This window comes from Lutra lutra, chromosome 14 (genome assembly GCF_902655055.1).
Source record: "Lutra lutra chromosome 14, mLutLut1.2, whole genome shotgun sequence".
Classification (NCBI taxonomy): Eukaryota; Metazoa; Chordata; class Mammalia; order Carnivora; family Mustelidae; genus Lutra; species Lutra lutra.
In genome coordinates, this window is record NC_062291.1 from 12,383,931 (window position 1) to 12,406,730 (window position 22,800).

The window sequence follows — 22,800 nt, forward strand, 5'->3', positions numbered from 1 at the left end:
AGGAAATATAACACTTTAATTCCAATTAAATTCCTGTATTCTATCTTAAAAATACATCATATCCTCCACACGCAGAGCATCAAATCATGATATTCTAAATTTTGCTTCAACAATCAAATAGGATTTCAGAAACTCCTTAGATGGAAACTCCATTATATTTACCCTTATTTTTTGCCACTTTCAATGTTCTTTCTTTTTTGAAGTTCCAAGTTTTCTTGTGTTATTTCCTTTCTATTTAAAGAACTTCCTCTAGCCATTTTTAAAAGTTTGCTAACATTTTCTCTTTTTTTTCCTTTGTAGGATACCTTCGGTTATCCTTCTTTCATGAATGTATTTTCACAAGCCACAGTTCTTTTTGTTTGAAAGTTCTTTTCTTTCTGTACTTGGAAAAAAAATGTATTATTGCCTTCTAGCCTCCATGGTTTCAGATGACAAATTCACTATTATTTCCAAAGGAAATGAGTTGTTTCTCTCTACTCTCAAAATTTTTTCTCTTTTGGTTTCAGAAATTTAATCATGATATGCCACTGGTATGAATATCTTTTTTGCCAAATTTGGAAAGTTTTCATCATTATTCCTTTAAATACTTCAAGTGCCATCATCTCTTCCCTTTTTAGTTCTTTTTTTTTTCTTTTTAAAGATTTTATTTATTTATTTGAGACAGAGACAGAACATAAGCAGGGGGAGAGGGGCACAGGGAAAAGAAGGATAAGAAGCAGACTCCCCACTTAACAAGGAGCCCAAAGCAAGGCTTGATCTCAGGACCCTGGGATCATGACTTGAGCCAAAGGCAGACACTTAACCAACTGAGCCACCCACGTGCCCCAATACAAATGTTAGTTCTTCAGTTATTCCAAATACAGAGAAAATCCAGCCTCTTCTCATTATTTTCACTCCTCTCCAATTTTGACTAAATGACCATAATCACCCTTCAGGAAAACTAAAAGTGTCCTCTAGTGAACTCTCTTAAGTGCTTATGTTCTTTCCAATATTTTCTCTACAGAGGTGAGAAAGATCTTATAAACATAAATCAGACATTGTTTGTTTACCAAAGTACACTAGTAAGAATAAAGTTAAAAACTTCAGTAAGACTTATGATATTCATCTTTTGGACCACAGCTGCCTGACATCATTTCTTGCCCCCCTTCCCATCAAACATTCCCCTTGGCCATTGTGACTATTTTTGCTGTTTCCCAAGAAACACCAAACACATTCCTCCTCATTGGCTTGGTAGCTGCTATTACCCCTGCTGTGAAGAGGAGGGATCCTCACAGCTCACACAATCATCTCATTCAAATTCTGCTTTTTTTTTTTTTAAAGATTTTATTTATTTATTTGACAGAGAGAGAGAGAGATCATAAGTAGGCAGAGAGGCCGGCAGAGAGAGAGAGAGAAGCAGGCTCCCCACTGAACAGAGAGCCTGATGTGGGGCTCGATCCCAGGACCCTGAGATCATGACCCAAGCTGAAGGCAGAGGCTTAATCCACTGAGCTACCCAGGCGCCCCTCAAATTCTGCTTTGATGGCGATCTCCTTAAAGTTTTCCCTAAGACTCTTCTTAGAGTAGCACAATCAACTTAACTTTGCTCTGATTCTAGGATAATTTTTAACACTACAGGGCTTTAATACACATAAGTATCTGATTTTTAATGCCACCTTTTAAATTTATATTTGACATATAACTGCATAAATTTACAGTGTACAGTCTGTTAATCTGATACATTTTTATGCTGTGTAATTACCACTGTACCAATAATTACACCCGTTATGTTATATAATTACCACTTCTTACTAGTGATTAGAATTAAGTTCTAGTGTCTCAGTAAGTTTGATTATTGTAACAAAATATTGTCTATATTCATTATATGATATATAACATCTCTGGGGCTTACTTATCTTTTTTTTAAGATGGTATTCATTCACTTGACAGAGACACAGCAGTAGAGGGAACACAAGTGGGGGAAGTAGAAGAGGGAGAAGCAGGCTTCCCACTGAACAGAGAGCCTCATGCGGGGCTCGATCCCAGGACCCTGGGATCATGACCCCAGCCGAATGCAGATGCTTAATGACTGAGCCACCCAGGCACCCCTCTAGGGCTTATTTACTACTCGTTACACTTTTATACACTTAAACAACATCTCTTCTTTCTTGCAACCCCTCTACTCCGGGTAACCACCACATTACTCATGTTTATAACAAATACGGCTTTTCTAGATTCCAGATACAAGTGACGACATGCAGTACTTGCCTTTCTCTGTCAGACTTACCTCACTTGACATAAAGCACTCAAGGTTTACCCATTTTGCAAGTGGCAGAATGTCCTTTCTCATGGCTGAATAGTATTCTATTACTCACACATACCCATTTTATTTAGCTATTCATCCACTGATAGGAACCTAAGGTCATTTCCATATCTGGCTATTGTGAATCATACTGTGATAAACACCAGTGTGCACATTCTCTCTTTGACAGCCTGTTTTCATTTCCTCTGGGTGTCTTCCCAAGCGGAACTACTGGATCATACAGGATAGTTCTATATTTTACTTTCTGAGGAATCTCTATACTCTTTTCTATTGTAGCTGAACCAATTTACATCACAGTCAGCAGTGCACAAGCGCTCCTTTTTCTCCACATCCTTCCCAGAACTTGTTATCTCTTCTTTTCTTGGTACTAGCCATTCTAAATGGCGTGATGTGTGGTTCCGATTTGCATTTCCCTGACGTTTAGTAACGCTGACCATCTTTTCATGTATTTGTTGCCTGCTACTGCTATTTGTATAAGCTCATCGACACACAGATAATAGCAACTACTCAAAAACTACTTGAGTCAAAAAATGAGCATAGGAAAGAATGCCTGATGACGGTAAGGCAGGCAACTAAAACTGCTTTGAGAAACAAAGGAATGAAAAAACAACAGTAAAAATAAGGTAGGCAAAGACTGGTCTTCTGATAGATTTAAGAATGGTAAATACTCAAAAAGTGAATCAAAAAGAACGTTTTTTAAGAGTGGTTTCTGGAGATTTGGTTCGAAAACCAGTATTCCCAGTCAGTTCCCAGGATTAAGACTTCTAAAGAGATATTCTTGAAATTGTCAACCTCTGGGTTAATCATGGGAAAATACTAAATGCCCTGATGTTCATCTGTGCAGTGTCCATTAACTCACCTGGGAAGCTCTGGCTTGGGAATTCTTCCTCCAGTATCCATGGCTCCTCTCCTCGCTCTAGCCTGAAGATCACTTCTGGTTTGGTAACACAATACCCTGACAAAGCAAAACAGTTTAGGATTCAGACCAGAAGGCCTGGACTGCAGGGTTTCTAAAAGAGCAGCAAGCTTCTGGAGCTGTTCGACGAAGACGCTATTGAACATTTCACTGGAGAGGTTTACACAAATATCTTCCTGGTACCCAAAAGAGATCAATCAACACTCATTCCTCAATTCCAATATTAAAAATCATTCAGCTCTACAGTGTCTATATGCTTCACAGTTAAAAGAACGAGAACATGCTATTTGGAATTACAAAAAACCAGACCTTACCCAGTGAGACAAGGTTACTGTAGTTCTCCAGCATCACGTCTCTATACAGGGACCTCTGAGCTGAATCCAGGTGCTGCCACTCTTCCTGGGTGAAGCCCACAGTCACATCCTTAAATGACACCGATCCCTGGAATTTCTGTTCAACCTGAAATGTTCAGAATTGGGTAACATGGAAAAAGCCATATGGGAACCAATCCTCACCAGGATTACCAAAATAGTTTGCAAAACATCTGACTTTATACTTTGAGGGAAGATGAGAAACCATAATGGAAATACTGTGCCATTGCCTTAAGGTAAAAAAATGAGCAAATCGCACAATGTATCTGGAACCATTCTAGTTCTTAGAAATGCTAAGATTATTAAAATTGTTCTTGGATTCAAGTAGTAATAATATGGTAAGAAAACACGCAGTAGTATGTTACGATCCCTAAGGTGAGAGTACACAGCAGACAGACTGAAATAAATGAGAAAGAAAATTAGTTCTATTTTGAGCTTCACTGAAGAACAGCTACAGGCCAAAGAGTCCTACTGTGCTGTTCACACAACTGCATGGTACATGCGAAGGCAGGGCTCCTCTAGCACATTTGGGAAATGAGCAGAGGGCAAACAGCACAGGAAATGTTGAGAAACAGCTGGTGCTGTGAGGACAGAAAGGGCCATGAAGAAAGCAAGCCATGAATGGATTACAGAGTAATTTCAGACCAAGTCTCCAAAATACGTGATCACCACCAACCTTAGAGAGTATTTCTGAGTACTACACAAGTTTGTATTTATGAATTATAGGAATAAATTATCAATATATTTTGTGACAAGCTTTACTTTTCCTCAACTTTAAAAAGTAAAAAGACAGCTTAATATTTTATTTCACCGCAGTACATATTCTAGGTTTGAAGTCTTCAATTTAGAGCCCATAATTAGGACGTGTAGAAAATGAGAAGGGAAGATTTTGGAACTGTTACACTTGAAATACCTGTAGAACACAGAGAAGATACCAACTGGATTGTTTGGGATGTCATCTAGAGAGCATGCCTCTACTTTACGACTCACCGTTTCAAAGAAAGGGGAGCCAGAGAAGAGATCTGAGTATGTATAAAAATTATGTGACTAGGTTTTTATTTATAGACCAATTCTCCCAAAAAAGTAAAGGGAAAGCTAAAGGACAAAAACCACCACTTAGATAAACTACTACTGCAAAAGCTGTGAAACAAATAGGGAATTGATAAGCGGACAGAGAGTGATAGAACATGGCCACCAATCTTCGGCAGAAAGAAGTTTCCTCAGAGTATATGCACAAACAGCTGCATAAACACAAGTTATCACAAAATAAGCAAGGAAAAAAATAAACTGGACACTGTATTTTAACAAGATACATCTTAAATGTGAAACGTAATACTGTAGGTCTAGAATGAAAATAAAGATTTGACAAACATTAATAATTTGGTAGCGTTTGACATCACCAACAATGAATCAGAAAGCTCTCAGAGAAGTAAGAGACTGAAAATAATCAAGAATGCAAGGTGAGGAAAAATCACTTTAACTGGAAAACAGAAGAACAGGCCATGAAGGAATTTCCTGAAGGTGGAAATAAAAATAAGAATGAATAGTTTTAAAAACTAAGAGATGATAATATGATCATCTGAGTATATGCACAAAACTGTGATTTAAAAAAAAAAATAGTGCCAAACTAGAAAGAAATTTCCCTAGTGTGATAATGGACTTTCATAGATACCTACAACAAATATTACACTTAATGGTGAAATATACAAGTGTTCAATTTAGGGGTGCCTGGGTGGATGGGTCTGTTAAGCATCTGACTCTTGATTTTGGCTCATGTCATGATCTCAGAGTCGTGAGATCAAGCCCCGCATCAGGCTCCACGCTGAATGGGGAGTCCACTGGAATTCTCTTTCGCCCTTTCCCTCTGCCCCTCCCCTAATCGTGCATGTGCTTATGTGTGCAGTCTCTTTCTCTCTTAAGAAAAAAAAAAGGAAGGAAACATGCTGAAGAATTCTGACCTCCATATATGAAAAAATTAACGTTATTCTGACTCCTGGTTTTGCTTAATGATATCCTTGAGACTTCTTTAGATAAACAATTTGTCATTGTCAACTCTGTGATTTTTGTAAATTTGTTGAAGTATGAATATACATAAAAATAACACAAAAGTGAACCTTGGAATACAAATGGCTCCATGTAGTTTCACACAGTGAACACATGCATAAAACCAGCATTTAGATCAAGAAATAAGACATTAGTGAAACTGAGAAGCTCCTTCATGCCCCATCTAGTATCTACCACCTACCCCGAACCTAACTCTCACATGATAACCACAATGACATACACACTGGGATGTCTGAAATGAAAAACTCAGAAAATACCAAATACAGATACTGGCAAAAATATGAAAACAGCTGGAACATTCATACCTTGCCAGTGGGAGGATAAGCAAGTACATACACCTTGGGAAAATATTAGGGAATTTCTATTTAAAGGTATTGTATTAATTCCTCTCCTAGTTATATACCCTTTGTCAACCAAAGGGTCTATAGGAAATGTTCAGAGCAGTTTTGTTTATTAGCCAAAACCTGGAAACAGTCCAAAAGCCCATCAACAGAATGGAGAAATAAAACTGCAGTATGGTTATACAGTGGAATACATAACGAAGATAAAAGAAAAACTGATACACTCAGCAAAATGGATAAATCTCACACATACGATACTGAGTAGAAGCCAGACATACAAGCAAAACTAATCAATGATAACAGATGTCAAAGTAAGATGGACCTCAAGTACCAGAGAAACTTCTGGGGCACTGGGTGGTAATTACACGGGTGTGTGTGTGCGTGCGTGTGCACACAAACACACATACACATAAAAATTCATCAAGCTTGACACTTAAGTTATATACAGCTTATCTCAATTAACTGAAAAAATACTTTTTGGAACTTATAATACACACTAAATTCTTGGCATAAAATTGGTGATATACTATTCATAAAACCAATAGACTAAAACAAAAGATTCTGAAATACAATAGCAAAACCAAGGCACTTATTTGGAAGTGATGTGGAAATGTAGTATCATTCTAACATTCGAAAGGGAAGAAATGGACAATCAAAAGATCCTGATGAGGGGCGCCTGGGTGGCTCAGTGGGTTAAACCGCTGCCTTCGGCTCAGGTCATGATCTCAGGGTCCTGGGATCGAGTCCCACATCGGGCTCTCTGCTCAGCAGGGAGCCTGCTTCCCTCTCTCTCTCTGCCTGCCTCTCTGTCTACTTGTGATCTCTGTCTGTCAAATAAATAAATAAAAATCTTTTAAAAAAAAAAAAAGATCCTGATGATAAAACATTACTCAACGAAGATATGTTAACAGAGAAATACAGACTATTATAACAGTAATGTCTTCATGATCAAAACTAGAAAGCAACAATTTATCAAATTGGGGAAAAAAAGAAAGTAAATTTGACCAGCAGTGCAACGAGAAACTGAGTGTATGACAAAAATTATAACATAGAACACACAAAACATTAATGATGTTATACTAGGATATACAGTAAACAAGATTGTAAAACAAAAAACCTAAACTATAAGATGGCATATGAATGTGCTAAATTTCTTACCAATGGGCGACATAACTGATTTGAAAACAAAACCAATTATTTGCAACATCAAAAAAATTTGAAAACAAAATAATGGGCAAATATAAAATACACTACAAAAAATATATATGCAAAATAGGGGCACCTAGGTACTCAATCACTTAAACATCTGCCTTGGGCTCAGGTCATGATCGCAGGGTCCTGGGATCCAGCCCCATGTCGGGTTCCCTGCTCAGTGGGGTCTGCTTCTTCCTCTCCCTTTGCCCTTCCCCCACTCCTCTTTCTCTCTCAAATGAATAAAAAAATCTTAAAAAACATATAAGCAAAATTAAAGTGGTTTAACTTAATTCACAGCAGATAAGGTAACACTGAGGGCTAAAAGAATGAAATGAGCAATGATGATTCTTCAAGAAGAGAAAGAAATCATTTATCTTTTTTGGCACCAAATATCGGAAAAGCCAATCACTTAAAGAAAATACAACTATGGGGTGCCTGGGTGGCTCAGTTGGTTAAGCATCGACTCGGGTCATGATCCCAGGGTCCTAGGATCAAGCCCCACATTGGGCTCCCTGCTCAGTGGGGAATCTGCTTCTCCCTCTCCCTCTGCTGCTACCCCTGCTTGCGCTTTCTCTGTGAAATCAATAAATTAAAAAAAAAAAGAAAAGAAAATACAACTATAAATAGGGGGACACTTTTAAAAATATATATTTTATTTATTTATTTAACAGCGCGAGAGAGATCACAAGTAGGCAGAGAGAAGATCACAAGTAGGCAGAGAGGCAGGAAGAGAGAGAGGGAAGCAGGCTCCCTGCTGAGCAGAGAGCCTGATGTGGGGCTCGATCCCAGGACCCTGGAATCATGACCTGAGCTGAAGGCAGAGGCTTAACCCTCTAAGCCACCCAGGTACCCCACGAAGACACTTTTAAGACACAGTCATGTATCTATGAAAATATAGGAGATACACTCAAATCTCCATGAAATATATTGTGTTTTCCTAAAGAAAATACTGTATATGATATCCCAAAAGAAATCGATGCTTTGGGTTGAAGCATTAAGGAGTTACCAGAATAGATTTAGAAAAAGGTAGAAAATCAGTGTATAGTCCAATAACCAGAAATAGGATTTAAAAATATTTAAAAATCAATTGAAGATCTTGAAGATCTACCATGGAAAAAAGCAATTTCAGATATTTTCAGGATTAAAAATCTAGCCAACACTAAGTGACAACCCATGTTATTTATTTATTTATTTATTTATTTATATTAAAATATTTATTTATCCCAGGACCCCGAGATCAGGAACTGAGCCGAAGGCAGAGGCTTAACTGACGGAGCCACCAGGCAACCCCCAACAACCCATGTAATTTAAACATTCTATACCATAAAAAATATCTGTGAAACATTATAAATTTAGTAACAAAATATTGTTCAAAAACAGTTCCTAGGACGCCTGGGTGGCTCAGTGGGTTAGGCCGCTGCCTTCAGCTCGGGTCATGATCTCAGGGTCCTGGGATCGAGTCCCGCATCGGGTTCTCTGCTCGGCAGAGATCCTGCTTCCCTCTCTCTCTCTCTGCCTGCCTCTCCATCTACTTGTGATCTCTCTCTGTCAAATAAATAAATAAAATCTTAAAAAAAAAAAACAAAAAACAAAAAACAAAAAAAAACAGTTCCTATTTAATTTTGATACATATATTCTAAATAAAACACTTGCAAACTCAATTCATAACAGTCTATTAAGAGTAATTCAGGGAAAAAAAAAAAAGCAAAAAGCAATTCAGCATGTCCATCCAGAACACTCCAGGTTCCACACAGGTTCAGAAAAGCAGGTTATTTTGTTTATAGTATATATTCCAAACACTTAAAACCGTCCATGAAAGGTGTTCAAAAAATATTTGCCAAATGAATGGTCTAGTGTATTTCTTCTAAAAATTTAAGCTTAGGACACAGGGAGCTCCAGATATTGGAATTATCTGACAGATTTAATGACTATTGTTAAAATGATAAAGAAAAAGACTTGCTGAATCACTATATTGTACGCCTGAAACTAACATAACATTGTGTGTCAACTATAATTTTTTTAAAAAATTATAAAGGAAAGGGGCGCCTGGGTGGCTCAGTGGGTTAAAGCCTCTGCCTTTGGCTCAGGTCATGATCCCAGGGTTCTGGGATTGAGCCCTGCATTGGGCTCTCTGCTCAGCACGGAGACTGCTTCTCCCTATCTGCCTGCCTCTCTGCCTACTTGTGATCTCTATCAAATAAATAAATAAAATCTTTTAAAAAAATGATAAAGGGAAAAAGATGGGACAGATTGAGAGTTTCAAAAAGAGATATAAAAACTATGAGAAAGACTAAATATAAATGGCAAACCTTAAAAGCAGCCAGAGAGAAATGAAACGGTAATTACCTTCAGAGAAAATGCAGTCCCAAACTGCAAAATATATTTATACACATACACACACACACACTTTTCAGATTCACACGTACCTTCTGTACTTAAATTGACCAGTCTCGGACACAAAGCCTATTTCCACAACTTCAAAGATTTGATATCATATAGAGGACATTCTTTCTGCAGTGTTTAATATATCAGTAAGAAAAAGATTAACTAGAAAACGTCACAACGTTTACAGATTAAGATACATGTGTTGTTATATTTATTTAAGAAATATATTTCTAAATAGAGATTAGAGGTTATTTATTTACTTATTATTTGAGAGAGAGAACACACCCATGTGCCTGCAAGTGGGTGGGGAGGGGCAGAGGGAGAATCTCAAGCAGACTCCCCACTGAACATGCAGCCCTCCATGCAGCGCAATCCTACAACCCCGAGACCACGACCTGAGCCAACACCAAGAGCTGGACACTTAACCAACTGAAACATTCATGTACCCCTAGATTAGAGAATAATTTTAAGTGAATTATCAAAATACAACATACTGGGGCACCTGGGTGGCTCAGTGGGTTAAAGCCTCTGCCTTCGGCTCAGGTCATGATCCCAGGATCCTAGAATCAAGCCCCGCATCGGGCTCTCTGCTCAGCAGGGAGCCTGCTTCCCTTCCTCTCTCTCTGCCTGCCTCTCTGCCTACTTGTGATCTCTGTCTGTCAAATAAATAAAATCTTAAAAAAAAATACAACATACCAAAACCTGTGAGACACATCTAAGAAGTTATGCTTAGAAAAAAACAAATCCTGGGGCGCCTGGGTGGCTCAGTGGGTTAAGCCGCTGCCTTCAGCTCAGGTCATGATCTCGGGGTCCTGGGATCGAGTCCCGCATCGGGCTCTCTGCTCAGCAGGGAGCCTGCTTCCCTCTCTCTCTCTCTGCCTGCCTCTCTGTCAACTGTGATCTCTCTCTGTCAAATAAATAAATAAAAATTTAAAAAAAAAAGAAAAAAAAGAAAAAAACAAATCCTTAATAGTATGTATTAGAAGTTAAAAAATCAGTATCTACCTTTTTTTAAAACAAAAGAGGAAGTTACAGCTAATATATGCACAAAGACATGTTACAGATCAGACATTAACAGATTTAAAAAATCTACATACAGTAGAAAGAGAGAGGACAAAACCAAGTCTGTACCTTGACAATTCTTTGCCAAAACTGATCAAGTTATAAAGAAGAAAGGCTCACTCTCCAATATCTGGCATGAAAACAACATCTCTATACAGTTCCTGTGGTCTATGAAAATATAGTGAAGAAATTACGGGCCAATAAATTTGAAAATGTGGGGGAAAAGTTTACTTTCAAAGAAAGAAACTACTTACCAAAACTTACTTTTTAAAAAAGAAAATCTAGGGTCACCTGGGTAGCTCAGTTGCGTGTCCAACTTTTTTTTTTTTTTTAAGATTTTATTTATTTACTTATTTGACAGACAGAGATCACAAGTAGGCAGAGAGGCAGGCAGAGGTTGCGGGGGTGGGTGGGGAGCAGACTCCCTGCTGAGCAGAGAACCCAATGTGGGGCTCGATCCCAGGACCCTGAGATCATGACCTGAGTGGAAGGCAGAGGCTTAACCCACTGAGCCACCCAGGTGCCCCGAGTGTCCGACTCTTGATCCTGGCTCAAGTCTCAATCTCAGGGTCATGAGTTTGAGCCCTGTGCTGGGCTCCACTGTGGACATGTAGCCTACAAAAGACAGGCAGGCAGGCAGGCAGGCAGAAAGAAAGAGAAAGAGAGAGAGAAAGAGAGAGAGAAAGAGAGAAAGAGAAAAAAAGAAAGGAAGAAAGGAAGAAAGGAAGGAAGGAAGGAAGGAAGGAAGGAAGGAAGAAAGAAAGAAAGAAAGAAAGAAAGAAAGAAAGAAAGAAAGAAAGAAAGAAAAGGAAAGAAAATCTAATGCCACATGTCTGTTAAGGAAATTGCATCTATAATTTAAACTCTTCCCATGCGGGTGTCTGGCTGGCTCAGTTGATGGAACACGTGACTCTCAATCTCAAGGTTGTGAGTTCAAGCCCCAAGTTGGGAAGAGAGCTTCCTTAACAAAAGAGAGACAGGAAGAAAGAAATCTTCCCATGAAGGCAACTCCAGGCACAGATGGCCTCACATATGAATGAAAAACCTAAGAAGTAGCAACAAAATAAAACATTCTGTAGAGAAAGCAAGAGGAAATACTCGAATTCATGTTATAAATTCAACATATTCCTGATATTAAATACTAAATCGTAACAAGAACATATCCTCCCCCCTCTCTACCCCAAAACACTTACTGGTCTGTCTTTCTCATGAGGTACACAAATATAAAAATCCAAAACAAAGTATTATCAAACCAAAGCCAGGAATACATAAAAAGAATACCATGGCCCAGCTCAGTTTCAAGAATATCTAGTTTGTTTTACATTTAAAAATTAATGTAATTTACCAACTAAGAAAATAGAGGAGATAAATCATATGATGATTTCAATAGATGTTCAAAACCATTGAATAAAATTTAATAGACACGAAAACAAGAAAAACTTTAGATAAGAAGGAATAGAAGGGGACATCCTTGATGTGGTAAGAAATGAGAAATAAGGGGCGCCTGGGTGGCACAGCTGGTTAGGTGTCCGACTCCTGGTTTAGGCTAAGGTCATGATCTCAGGGTTGTGGGATCAGGTCCATGTTAGGCTCTGTGCTCAGTGGGTCTGCTTGAGATTCTCTCCCTCCTTCCATCCTCTCACTCATGTTCTTTCTGTCTCTCAGATAAATAAAATAAATCTTTAAAAGAAAGAATAAAAGTGAACACCAGGGACATTGTGTCCAGCATCATGAAGATCTGGACTTCAGACCGCGTCTTTGACCACCCATTGGAAACTATTACAGCTGCAATGCAGAAAGACCCAAATCTGGTTGTAGGTGATGTACTGGACAGACATACAGATCACTCTGGAAAGCTGTACAGCCAAAGACTTCTCAGCACAGAGTGGGGGCTGCCTTCCATTGTTAAATCTCATATTGCAGCAAAAACTAAAACATTTGTGCAAGACTCTGTAGGTGATCATGCAGAGAAAACGATGGAACTTAAATCTACTAATATTTCACTTACAAATACGGTTTCTGCAGTTTATACACAAACCACACCCTCAGGACCCAGAAAAAAACCATTTTGACTCAAGAAGCTGTGATCACTGTGGAAGGAGTCAGTCTTAGCAGTTACCTTGAAGGACTGACGGCAAGCATTCAAATTCCAAAAAAGGCCGAGAAACAATGGAATGGGTAATACATCAATTAAATGCTGAGACTGAAGACTTGGCAGCTTCGGCAAGAGGGAGCATGAAGACACTGATGGCAGTGGCAGGGTTTGTAAGAGAAATGAGGATGAAAGCTGTTATAAGATACACTCGCTCCCCACATCTCTGCAAGCTGGCAATATACTTGTTATTTAAAAATCAAAAATATTATTTTACGTGGGATTTTAAAAAATAAGCTGAAGAAAAGCTGTATGACTTTTGATTAAAAAAAAAAAAAAAAGAGGTGGCAGATTTCTAAATAAAAGGGATCATCCGAAAGTAGTATTGTTTGAAATGCCCATCTAATTCCTGAGGATTCTAGTATTTATGTAAAAATTTAACAATTTCTGAAAAGTACCTGGAAAGTCATATTGGCATATTACATCTCCTTTAATGCAGAACTGTAAAGCTTTTCATGCATTAGTACTTTTCTCGGCTTTGGACTAAACCTAGAACAAAGCTGAGCCACTTAAACACATATAATTATCCTGCCACAGTAAACCTAAAGAGTTTGCATTAGGGAATGCTTTAAAAAAAAAAAAAAGAGAGAGAGAGAGAAATTATAGGGGCACCTGGGTGGCTCAGTTGGTTAGGCATCAGACTTTGGCTCAGATCATGATCTCAGGGTCCTTGGTTCAAGCCCCACATCAGGTTCCCCACTGAGCAGGGAGTCTGCTTCTCCCTCTGCCTTTGCCTCCTCCCCCTGATTGTGTGAACACTCGTTCGCACTCTCTAAGTAAAATCCTAAAAAAAGGAAAAAATTTACAGTTTTAAAAGATATTGATTTGTATAAAATAACTTGCTCTGTTATAAACCACCATTAAAATAACAGTGTTTTGTTTGGTACTTAAATGACATTTTGGGGGATACCTGGATGGCTCAGTGGGTTCAAGCCTCTGCCTTCGGCTCGGGTCATGGTCTCAGGGTCCTGGGATCGAGCCCCGCATCGGCTCTCTGCTCAGTGGGGAGCCTGCTTCCTCCTCTCTCTCTGCCTGCTTGTGATCTCTCTCTCTCTCTCTCTCTCTCTCTCTGTGTCAAATAAATAAATAAATAAATCTTAAAAAAAAAATAAAATAAATGACATTTTTGGAGTGAAAATTATTACTAAAGTAATACATAACTCCAACAACAACAAAGGATTTTATTGTATTAAAGAGTACTGTATTAATTTGCTACAGTTTTGTAACTTAGGAAAAGTATTACCTTCCTTGGATATGTCCTTTATGACTTAGTATGCTATAAAGTGGGCTTAAGATGTTACCTGAAAAATAAAGTCAACCTGGAATTTTGCAGCACTCCAAAGAGAGAAGAGCTGTTCACATCATTTAGCATTTCACATCTGACTAACTTATAAACTGCCAGGTGTCAAAACCATGGTTCTCTAATTGCTAAAGCATGACATGCCAGGTTATTTGGATATAATTACTTTTTGAAGTAATTGTGACCACAAAACATCTTTTTTATGAAATCGGGAGGGAGACAAACCATAAGAGACTCTTAATCTCACAAAACAAACTGAGGGTTGCCAGGGTGAGGGGGTTGGGGGAAGGTGTTTGGGTTACGGACACTGGGGAAGGTATGTGCTATGGTGAGTGCTGTGAAGTGTGTAAACCTGGTGATTCACAGACCTGTACCCCTGGGGCTAATAATACATTATGTTAATAAAAAATTAAAAATTAAAAAAAAATCTTTTTTACATGAAGAACTCCACATTATTTGAAATTACTCAATCATTGTCTTTCTGAAGCATATATCCCAGGCACTTAGTGTTTTTAATAATATGGTGCAACTTCAGGGGGGTGGGACGTGGAGGGGGGAGAAAAAAAATACTGATCTAAACTAAGCCCTACATGAATTGCTTTGGAGCTTTTATTTACAGGAAATCCTTAAGGAGCAGCTGCAATCTGAATAACAATCCAGTAAACATATTTTGTTTCAAATTTTGTAGCAATTACTAACCAGTAAATTCCTTTGATATTTGCAATTGTTACATAGAGTACTTTAGTTAGAAGGTAATTAGCTCTTGTCCTGGATTATGTAATGCTTGATGCGATAAACTCATCAAGTTTCCTATAAAAGAAACCAGTTGATTATGTTTATAACCACAGAAATAGTAAACCAAACTATTTAAAAATTCGTGTTTTCCTACTTAAAATACTGTTTAGCTTAAGGCTTCTTAGGATATCGGTAAAACCAAGTTAAATCCAAAGAGTTTTTTGTGTTTTAAGATTTACTTACTTTTTTAAAAAAGATTTTATTTATTTATTTGACAGAGATCACAAGTAGGCAGAGAGGCAGGCAGAGAGAGGGGGAAGCAGGGTCCCCGCTGAGCAGAGAGCCCGATGTGGGGCTCAATCCCAGGACCCTGAGATCATGACCAGAGCTGAAGGCAGAGGCTTTAACCCACTGAGCCACCCAGGCGCCCCTTGATTTACTTATTTATTTTAGAGAGAGCAAGCACACAAGCAGGAGGGGCAGAGGAAGAGAGAGAGAAAATCTCAAGCAGACTAAATCTAAATCTAAGCACAGAGCCCAATGCTCCATCTCACCACCTCAACACCATGATTGAGCGGAAAACAAGAGTCAGATGCCAAACTGGATGCACCGCCTAAGCACCCTCCAGTAAGGTTTCTGATTACTTTTTGCAGCTAAAGATGGTTTTTACAACTGAAATAATATTCTGGCAAAACAAAACACTGCTAAACATTGATATTTGATAAAAAGCTGCCTTCTATAATTTCTGTAAATTATACTTGTTCAGAAAAAGATGCAATGCCCTAATAATAAAAAGATTTCTCAACAGGGTGCCTGAGTGGCTCAGTGGGTTAAGCCTCTGCCTTTGGCTCAGATCATGATCTCAGGGTCCTGGGATCGAGGCCCGTATTGGGCTCTCTGCTCAGCAGGGAGCCTGCTTCCCCCCATCTCTCTCTGCCTGCCTCTCTGCCTACTTGTGATCTCTGACTGTCAAATAAATAAATAAAATCTTAAAAAAAAATTTTCTAAACAAGCAAAAGTAAATACCAAGTCCGTTAAAACAGGCATAAATGTGAAAGCCAAAAAAAACCCCAAAACATTTAAATAATAACAGAGGAGATTATCTATGTGGCCTTAGAGTAGAAAAATTAATTTTAAACAGGACACAAATGACAGCAACATTAATAAATTTAATAAACTAATCCAAGGATCTGGAAAGTCTTCCTTGTAAAGAGCCAGACAGCAAATACTTTAGGTCTTGAGGGCCAGATAGTCTTCATCATTTCACTACTTCACGCTACCACTGAAGCCACTGATTACACACAAATGAATGACCAGCGTAGTAACAGGTAGGGATTGTGAGAGGAGCACAAGGGAGGCTTTGGAAGTGCTGCCAGTGTTTGCTCTGACCTACGTATTAGTTACACGGGCATTAGATTTGTGGTAATTCACTGGGCTCTACACTTAACAATCTGTGGATTTTTTTAATACATTTGTTGTATGTATAAAAATAAGATTAAAAAATGAAATACATTTTAGGTTAGTGATCAAAGAAGGCATCAGAAAGGAAATGGAAACCTGCATAGGAAAAAAAGCACCACATATTGATACTTGATACTGATTCTGCAGCTAAAGTAGTAGTAGAGGGAAATTATATCCTTACATGGGCATAATAAAGAGCTTTACAATAAACTCATCTTCAACAAAAAGTTACAAAAAACATCCTATAACCAAAGATATCTAAAGGAAAGAATAAAGGTAAAAGCAGAAGTTAATAAAAATAACAGCACAGGGGCGCCTGGGTGGCTCAGTGGGTTAACCCTCTGCCTTCGGCTCGGGTCCTGATCTCAGGGTCTTGGGATTGAGTCCCGCATCGGGGTCTCTGCTCAACAGGGGGCCTGCTTTCCCCCCTCCTCTCTGCCTACTTGTGATTTCTCTCTCAAATGAATAAATAAAATCTTAAAAAAAAAAAAATAACAGTGGAGGGGTGCCTGGCTGCTAGAGTCAGTTAAGCATCGGTCTCTGCATTTCTGCTCAGGTCATGATCTCAGGGTTGTGAGACTGATCCCCACATCGGGCTCCAGGCTCAGCATGGAATCTGCTTAAAACACCCTCTTCCTCTCCCTGTGCCCGGCTTCCTGGGCTCATGCATACCCGTGCTCACTCTCTCAAATAAATAAATCTTTTTTTTTTTTTTAAGATTTTATTGATGTATTTGACAGAGAGATCACAAGTAGGGAGAAAGGCAGGCAGAGAAAGAAAGAGGAGAAAGCAAGCTCCCTGCTGAGCAGAGAGCTCGATGTGGGGCTCGATCCCAAGACCCTGAGATCATGACCTGAGCAGGAGGCAGAGGCCTAACCCACTGAGCCACCCAGGCGCCCCAAATCTTTTTTTTTTTTTTTTAAGATTTTATTTATTTATTTGACAGAGATTACAGGTAGGCAGAGAGGCAGTCAGAGAGAGGAGGAAGCAGGCTCCCCGCTGAGCAGAGAGCCCGATGTGGGACTCGATCCCAGGACCCTGGGATCATGACCCGAGCCAAAGGCAGAGGCTTTAACCCACTGAGCCACCCAGGCGCCCCCCCCCCCTTTTTTTTTTTTAAAGGGAAAAAAAAACAGAGTGAAAATCAATAAAACCAAAAGCTGGATCCATGAAGAATAAAATACTATCTGTGATAAATATTAGTCCAAACAAATTAGAAAAGCCATTAGGAATAATAAGGAACAAATTAAATATTTTTTCCGAATTTTTATTTAAATTCTAGTCAGTTAACATACAGTGCAATACTGGTTTCAGGAGCAGAATTCAGTGATTCATCTCTTGCATACAACACCCAGTGCTCATCACAAGTGCCTTCTTTAATACCATCACCCATATAGTCTATCCCCACCACCTCCCTCCACCAACCCTGTTTGTCCTGTCCTTAAGAGTCTCTTATGGCTTGTTTCCCTCTCCTTTGCCCCCCTCCCATATATTCATTTCTTTTGTTTCTTAAATTACACAAATGAGTGAAATTAAATATTTTTAAATGATTAAGAATACTATAGACAAGGTTATGGAAAAAAATACTGACAAACAGAATTACAGTGATCATCAAAAGAGTAATACTTTTTGACCAAGTAGGGCTTCTTTTAAAAAATAAAGGTTAGTTTTTCAGAAATATGGAAATATAACAGATCTAAAAAGAAAAATTATATCATCATTCCCATAAAATGTTAAGAAAGCATTTGGAAAAATTATTCTAATTTTCAATAAAATAAGACTCCAAGGATACTCTGTGAACATGACAAACCCCCTCAGTCCAAAGTCAGCAACATGCATAATGGAGAAGAAACACAGCAGGAATTCCCACTCACATGCATTGTGTTAGTTCTTTTATTGTTCTGCTTATTTTTTAGAGATGCTCAAATATAAAATCAGATACCTTCATCACATTATACTAAAAAAAAAAAATTCTAGATTAAGGTACTAAATATTAAAAAAAAAGTCTTATTAGAAAAAAGACAGAATACAGAAAAATGTCATCAGGGCCCTGGGGTCAGGAAAACAAGAATAAAAAATAGAAGAGGCAAAAGGGTTGTATCACAATGTAAAATTTCCAGAAATAATACTATTATATTAAAAAACAAAGTATATGGAGAGAAGAAAATTGGTATAAATTATCATGAAAGATTACCACCTAGGGGCGCCTGGATGGCTCAGTGGGTTAAAGCCTCTGCCTTCAGCTCAGGTCATGATCCCAGGGTCCTGGGATCGAGCCCCTGCTTCCCCCACCCCTTTTTGCCTGCCTCTCTGCCTATTTGTGATCTCTGTCAAATAAATTTTAAAAAATCTTAAAAAAAAAAAAAAGATTACCACCTAAAATACATAAGAATTCTTACAAAACTCAATAGTCTGAAAGACCTTAAAAAAGCCAGATTTATGAAAGTCAAAAAAACTCAACAACCAGAAAAATGGAAATTAAAGTTTATCACCCCTTAGTGTAAAAATACTTTTTATATCCGGAAAGGAGAGAGGAAAAGTAGTCTTCTAATGAATAAGTTTACCTAGAAAAATTAGAAATGCTCATATCCTGTAACTCAAAAATACTAATCATTGGACTATAGAGCAGTAATTCTTAAACTTGATGTGTATCAGCATCACATACACACCTTGTTAAAAATATGGATTGCTGGGCCTCGCCCCCCCCACACAAGTTTTCTTCCAGAAGGTCTGGGAGCATACATAAAAATCTGCATTTCTGACGAGTTTCAAGGTGATACTGCCATTTCTGGCCAAAGAACCTAACTTTGAGAAGCACTGCTCCAGAGTCTGGAGATACACTTGCATCTATGCAGAGAGAACAAGGATATTCACAGCAGCATTTATATTAATGAAAAGTGGAAATTACCTAAATGCCTATCAATAAAATATAGTATTTAGAATATAGTGTACCCGTACAGTGTGAAAAATAGAGCATTAAAAGGGATAAACTACATATGAATAGATCTCAAATTACTGGTCAGTTGAGGGGGAAAATGTTCATTGCATATACATGAAGAAAATTTATACATTTCTAGAAGTATTCAAAACAATGAACAGTATTATTCAACTCTCTACCTATCTTCTCAATGTCTGTGTATTGATATGATGATAAAGCTAGTAGACAAAGGATGAAAAATTGGAACCGAACCATAGGGCTCAATGAGGAAGACTCCACGAAAGAGCCATCAGAAGACTGATACCAGAAGAGGACAAAGAAGACTTGCCCCAGAAGTTGCAGTAGAGTAATGCAGCAGTTCTTCAAGGAAAGCAATTACAATTAAATCTTTGGCCACCTTTACCTGGATAGATCCCAAGAGCAGAGGGGAAAGACCAGGACAGAATTAATTCTATGGGAAGAATTTGACTGGGAAGCTCAGATATAATTACCAGAGAATTTACCTCTGAACCATTGGCTGTGCAACTTAAATACACAAGCTGGCTAAAGTTCTCACGGAGAGTTTTTGAAACAGGCATGCAGGCCATTCATTCCTCCGAACATACCAGCTTTTATAGCAGGACCAAATAAGACCATTATAAATTCACTACTTTAACTATCTCTTGGACCCTATTACTCTCAGTGAGGAATGGCTTTAGGCACTCCTTTCAGGGCTGTCATTGGAAGGTTATCCACTATGTGTCCCTATGTTAAGACCAAAAATTATATCTTTCAAGAAGTCTGTGTTTAAAAAAAAAAAGTATGTCTGTATCCAAAATACAGTGTCTTCCTTTTTCCATGGTTATCAGAAACAGCAGAGACATATTTGTGGATCAACTTAGAAACTCTAAGATATATAATGATCAGTATGTATCTATAAGCCAACCTGGCCTTGCTCCTGATCTGTTACTTTATATTTTCTGTAAAGTAAGATTTTTATCAATTACTAATTTTCCACATCTTAACATATGGACTCCTACAAATCTCACAAAGTCCACTGTAAAAAAAAAAAAAAAGAAAGTGGGGAATGAACAAATAACTTACCTGGGACTTGTTCATTTTCTGCTGTCTTGGATAAATGCAGACAACTCTGAAGATGTGCTGGGTTACAAGAGGGAAGGAGCCATGGAAGTTCTGGTGTGCCTAGCAGCTCCAGAATCCTCCTGCCCTAAAAAACTACACACATCCAACAGACAGGAAGAATGTCAGTACCTCCGACCTTCGGTTGCTGAAACACCCCCTTTATAACATGACTCTGATATTATCATGTAGTAGCTCCTGGACATAACGTTTTTCACTGGGTAAATGTAAATATTTGCTCCCTGAGGATTTAACAGTTTAAACTTCCCCTGATGCTCACACACACAAAAATTTTTAAATAAACTAGTTTAGACCAAACAATACACCCAGTGAAATAACATTAGCTCTTCACCAAAACTGTTTAAAAAATACTCCGGACTAACCTGTTTATCAATTTCCCTACTGTTACTAAACCCTTGGTTAGTGATTCCGCAGAAAGCTATTAAAAAGCAGCGCTTTAAGGAAAGGTCTAGGTTTCAATTTCTGTAGGTTGCCATTTTTCAAAAGGACCTTTTAAATGTAATTTGCTTTTCCTTGCGTGTAAAAGCAGACAGTTCTCTGAGTCAGGAGACACGACTTTTAGTCTTCGCCACTAACAGAGTGATTCTGAACAAGTCGCTAACCTTCAAGAGGGGAATTTATTTTTTGCCATTAAATAAGACAAAAGCAGAGAATTCTTGACGACCCTTCGTAAGTGCCAGGGCAAGTCAGGACTGATTAACAGCGCACATCGGGACGCAGTGTTAAGCACGGCTAGTGGGCAGCTCAGCCTCCAGGAAGAATAAGGGGAGAGCCGAGGGAACGGGTCTCCCCGAGGCCGGGCGGTAACCGCACAGCCCGGGCGGGCGCGCCCCGCTTCCCCCACCACCGCACGTAAGCACCCACCGCGCACGCGTAGACGTCCTCCCGCAGCGCCGTCTCCTACCCACGGGTTCCGCACACCCACCGTGCATGCGCACACGCCCTCCTCCTTCGGCCTCCAAAACGGGACCCCACGAACAGCCCCGCACGTTCCGCGCTGGGGCCGATCACGTGGGGTCTCCGACCCCTAGTCTTGATGCAGACGTCCAAATCCTGCCGTGGGCGGGCCCGCGGATTTCCTCTACACTACTGGGCACCGACCCCCTACCACCGACCCGCGACCCCCGGGCAGCGCGGCGCCACACCTCGGCCTTTGTCCAGCTGTCCCGGGCTCACCTGTCGCTTCCTCGTTGGGAGGGACTGGCCCCAGAAAAGCGCGGACATTCAATGGTGCAGAAATCGCCTCCCACGCGAAACCTGAATAGAAGGGGGGGAGGGAGCGGTGGAAGGAAGTGCACAGAAGCAGAAAGCGGAACCAGGCATGCGCAGAAACAGGCATGCGCAGAACCTGGCAGTCCGGGCAATCCGTGCTACCAGTTAGAACTACCTTTCCCTGGTACCCGCGGTGCGAGATTGGCTGAGAGTGCAATCTTCTGTCGAGCACAAGAAAGTTTGGGGCTCTTGAGATAGCTCTCCAAGCAGTCAGAGCCCGTCAGGGACTCCCCACAGCTTACGGATTACAGCTGAGTTCTCTGTGCAAGTGTGCAATTTAGAGCTGTCAGGGAAAGGGAAACTGCATGTAACGTTCACTTTTTCAAATACTAGGCAGTAGATTCTACCAATACAATAAAAGAATGCTTACGGGCGCCTGGGTGGCTCAGTGGGTTAAAGCCTCTGCCTTTGGCTCAGGTCATGGTCTCAGGGTCCTGAGATCCAGCCCCGCTTCCGGCTCTCTGCTGGACAGGGAGCGTGCTCCCCCCGCGGCCCGTCCCCTCCCCGTCTGCCTCTCTGAATACTTGTAATCTCTGTCAAATAAATAAATATAATCTTAAAAAAAAAAAACCAGTAAAAGAATGCTTAAAAAAATTGTATCTGACCATCAGGGATTCTCTCAGAAAATGAAAAGCCAGGGGGCGAGGGCGGGGTCAAGAAAGCTAGTTCATCAAAAATCATGAAAGCAAGAAACGAAAATTGTAGATAAATCATAAAACAGTCCAAAAATATATATATTCATTTACATAAGCATATTCTTTCCTCTGCGACATTAAGATTATTGAATAAATGAAGACCTATCCTTTCAGAGAATCAATATTCTTTGAAAACATTCCACTATGAATCTCATAAACTTTTATATACATCTTTTTCTCTTTGATTTTTGTATACCTTAAGTGTACTTCACAAAAGTATTCTCAACTTCATCTAGAATAAGTAAAAATCTAAAGTAACAGGAAACATTTCAAAAAGAAGAATTCCTAATAAGTATCAATATGCATAATTTTACTCGACTAAAGATAGTTTGCCATCTACTTCATGGAAACAAAGCCATGATTAGGTGTATGTTTTGAATGTAGTATAATAAATATAGCACTTCAAAGTACTGAGGAAACAATGGAATATTCCAAACAGCAATCCCTTCCTAACAATTTGGAGTAAAGTTAT

The 22,800-nt window shown here is 39.2% G+C and overlaps 1 protein-coding gene and 1 pseudogene across 1 annotated transcript in view; one reads left to right on the forward strand and one right to left on the reverse strand.

The window, feature by feature from the left end:
• Positions 1–21,618, reverse strand: part of LOC125085090 (zinc finger protein 33B-like) — a 31,345-nt gene extending 9,727 nt beyond the window's left edge. Inside the window, 4 exon segments of the mRNA XM_047703244.1 lie at positions 3,162–3,257; positions 3,533–3,677; positions 20,305–20,350; positions 21,538–21,618. Coding sequence (XP_047559200.1) covers positions 3,162–3,257; positions 3,533–3,677; positions 20,305–20,319 — 256 coding nt within the window. The 5' untranslated portion in view covers positions 20,320–20,350; positions 21,538–21,618.
• On the forward strand, positions 12,364–14,739 carry LOC125085018 (PRELI domain containing protein 3B-like; annotated as a pseudogene).
• Positions 21,619–22,800: the final 1,182 nt, after the last annotated feature.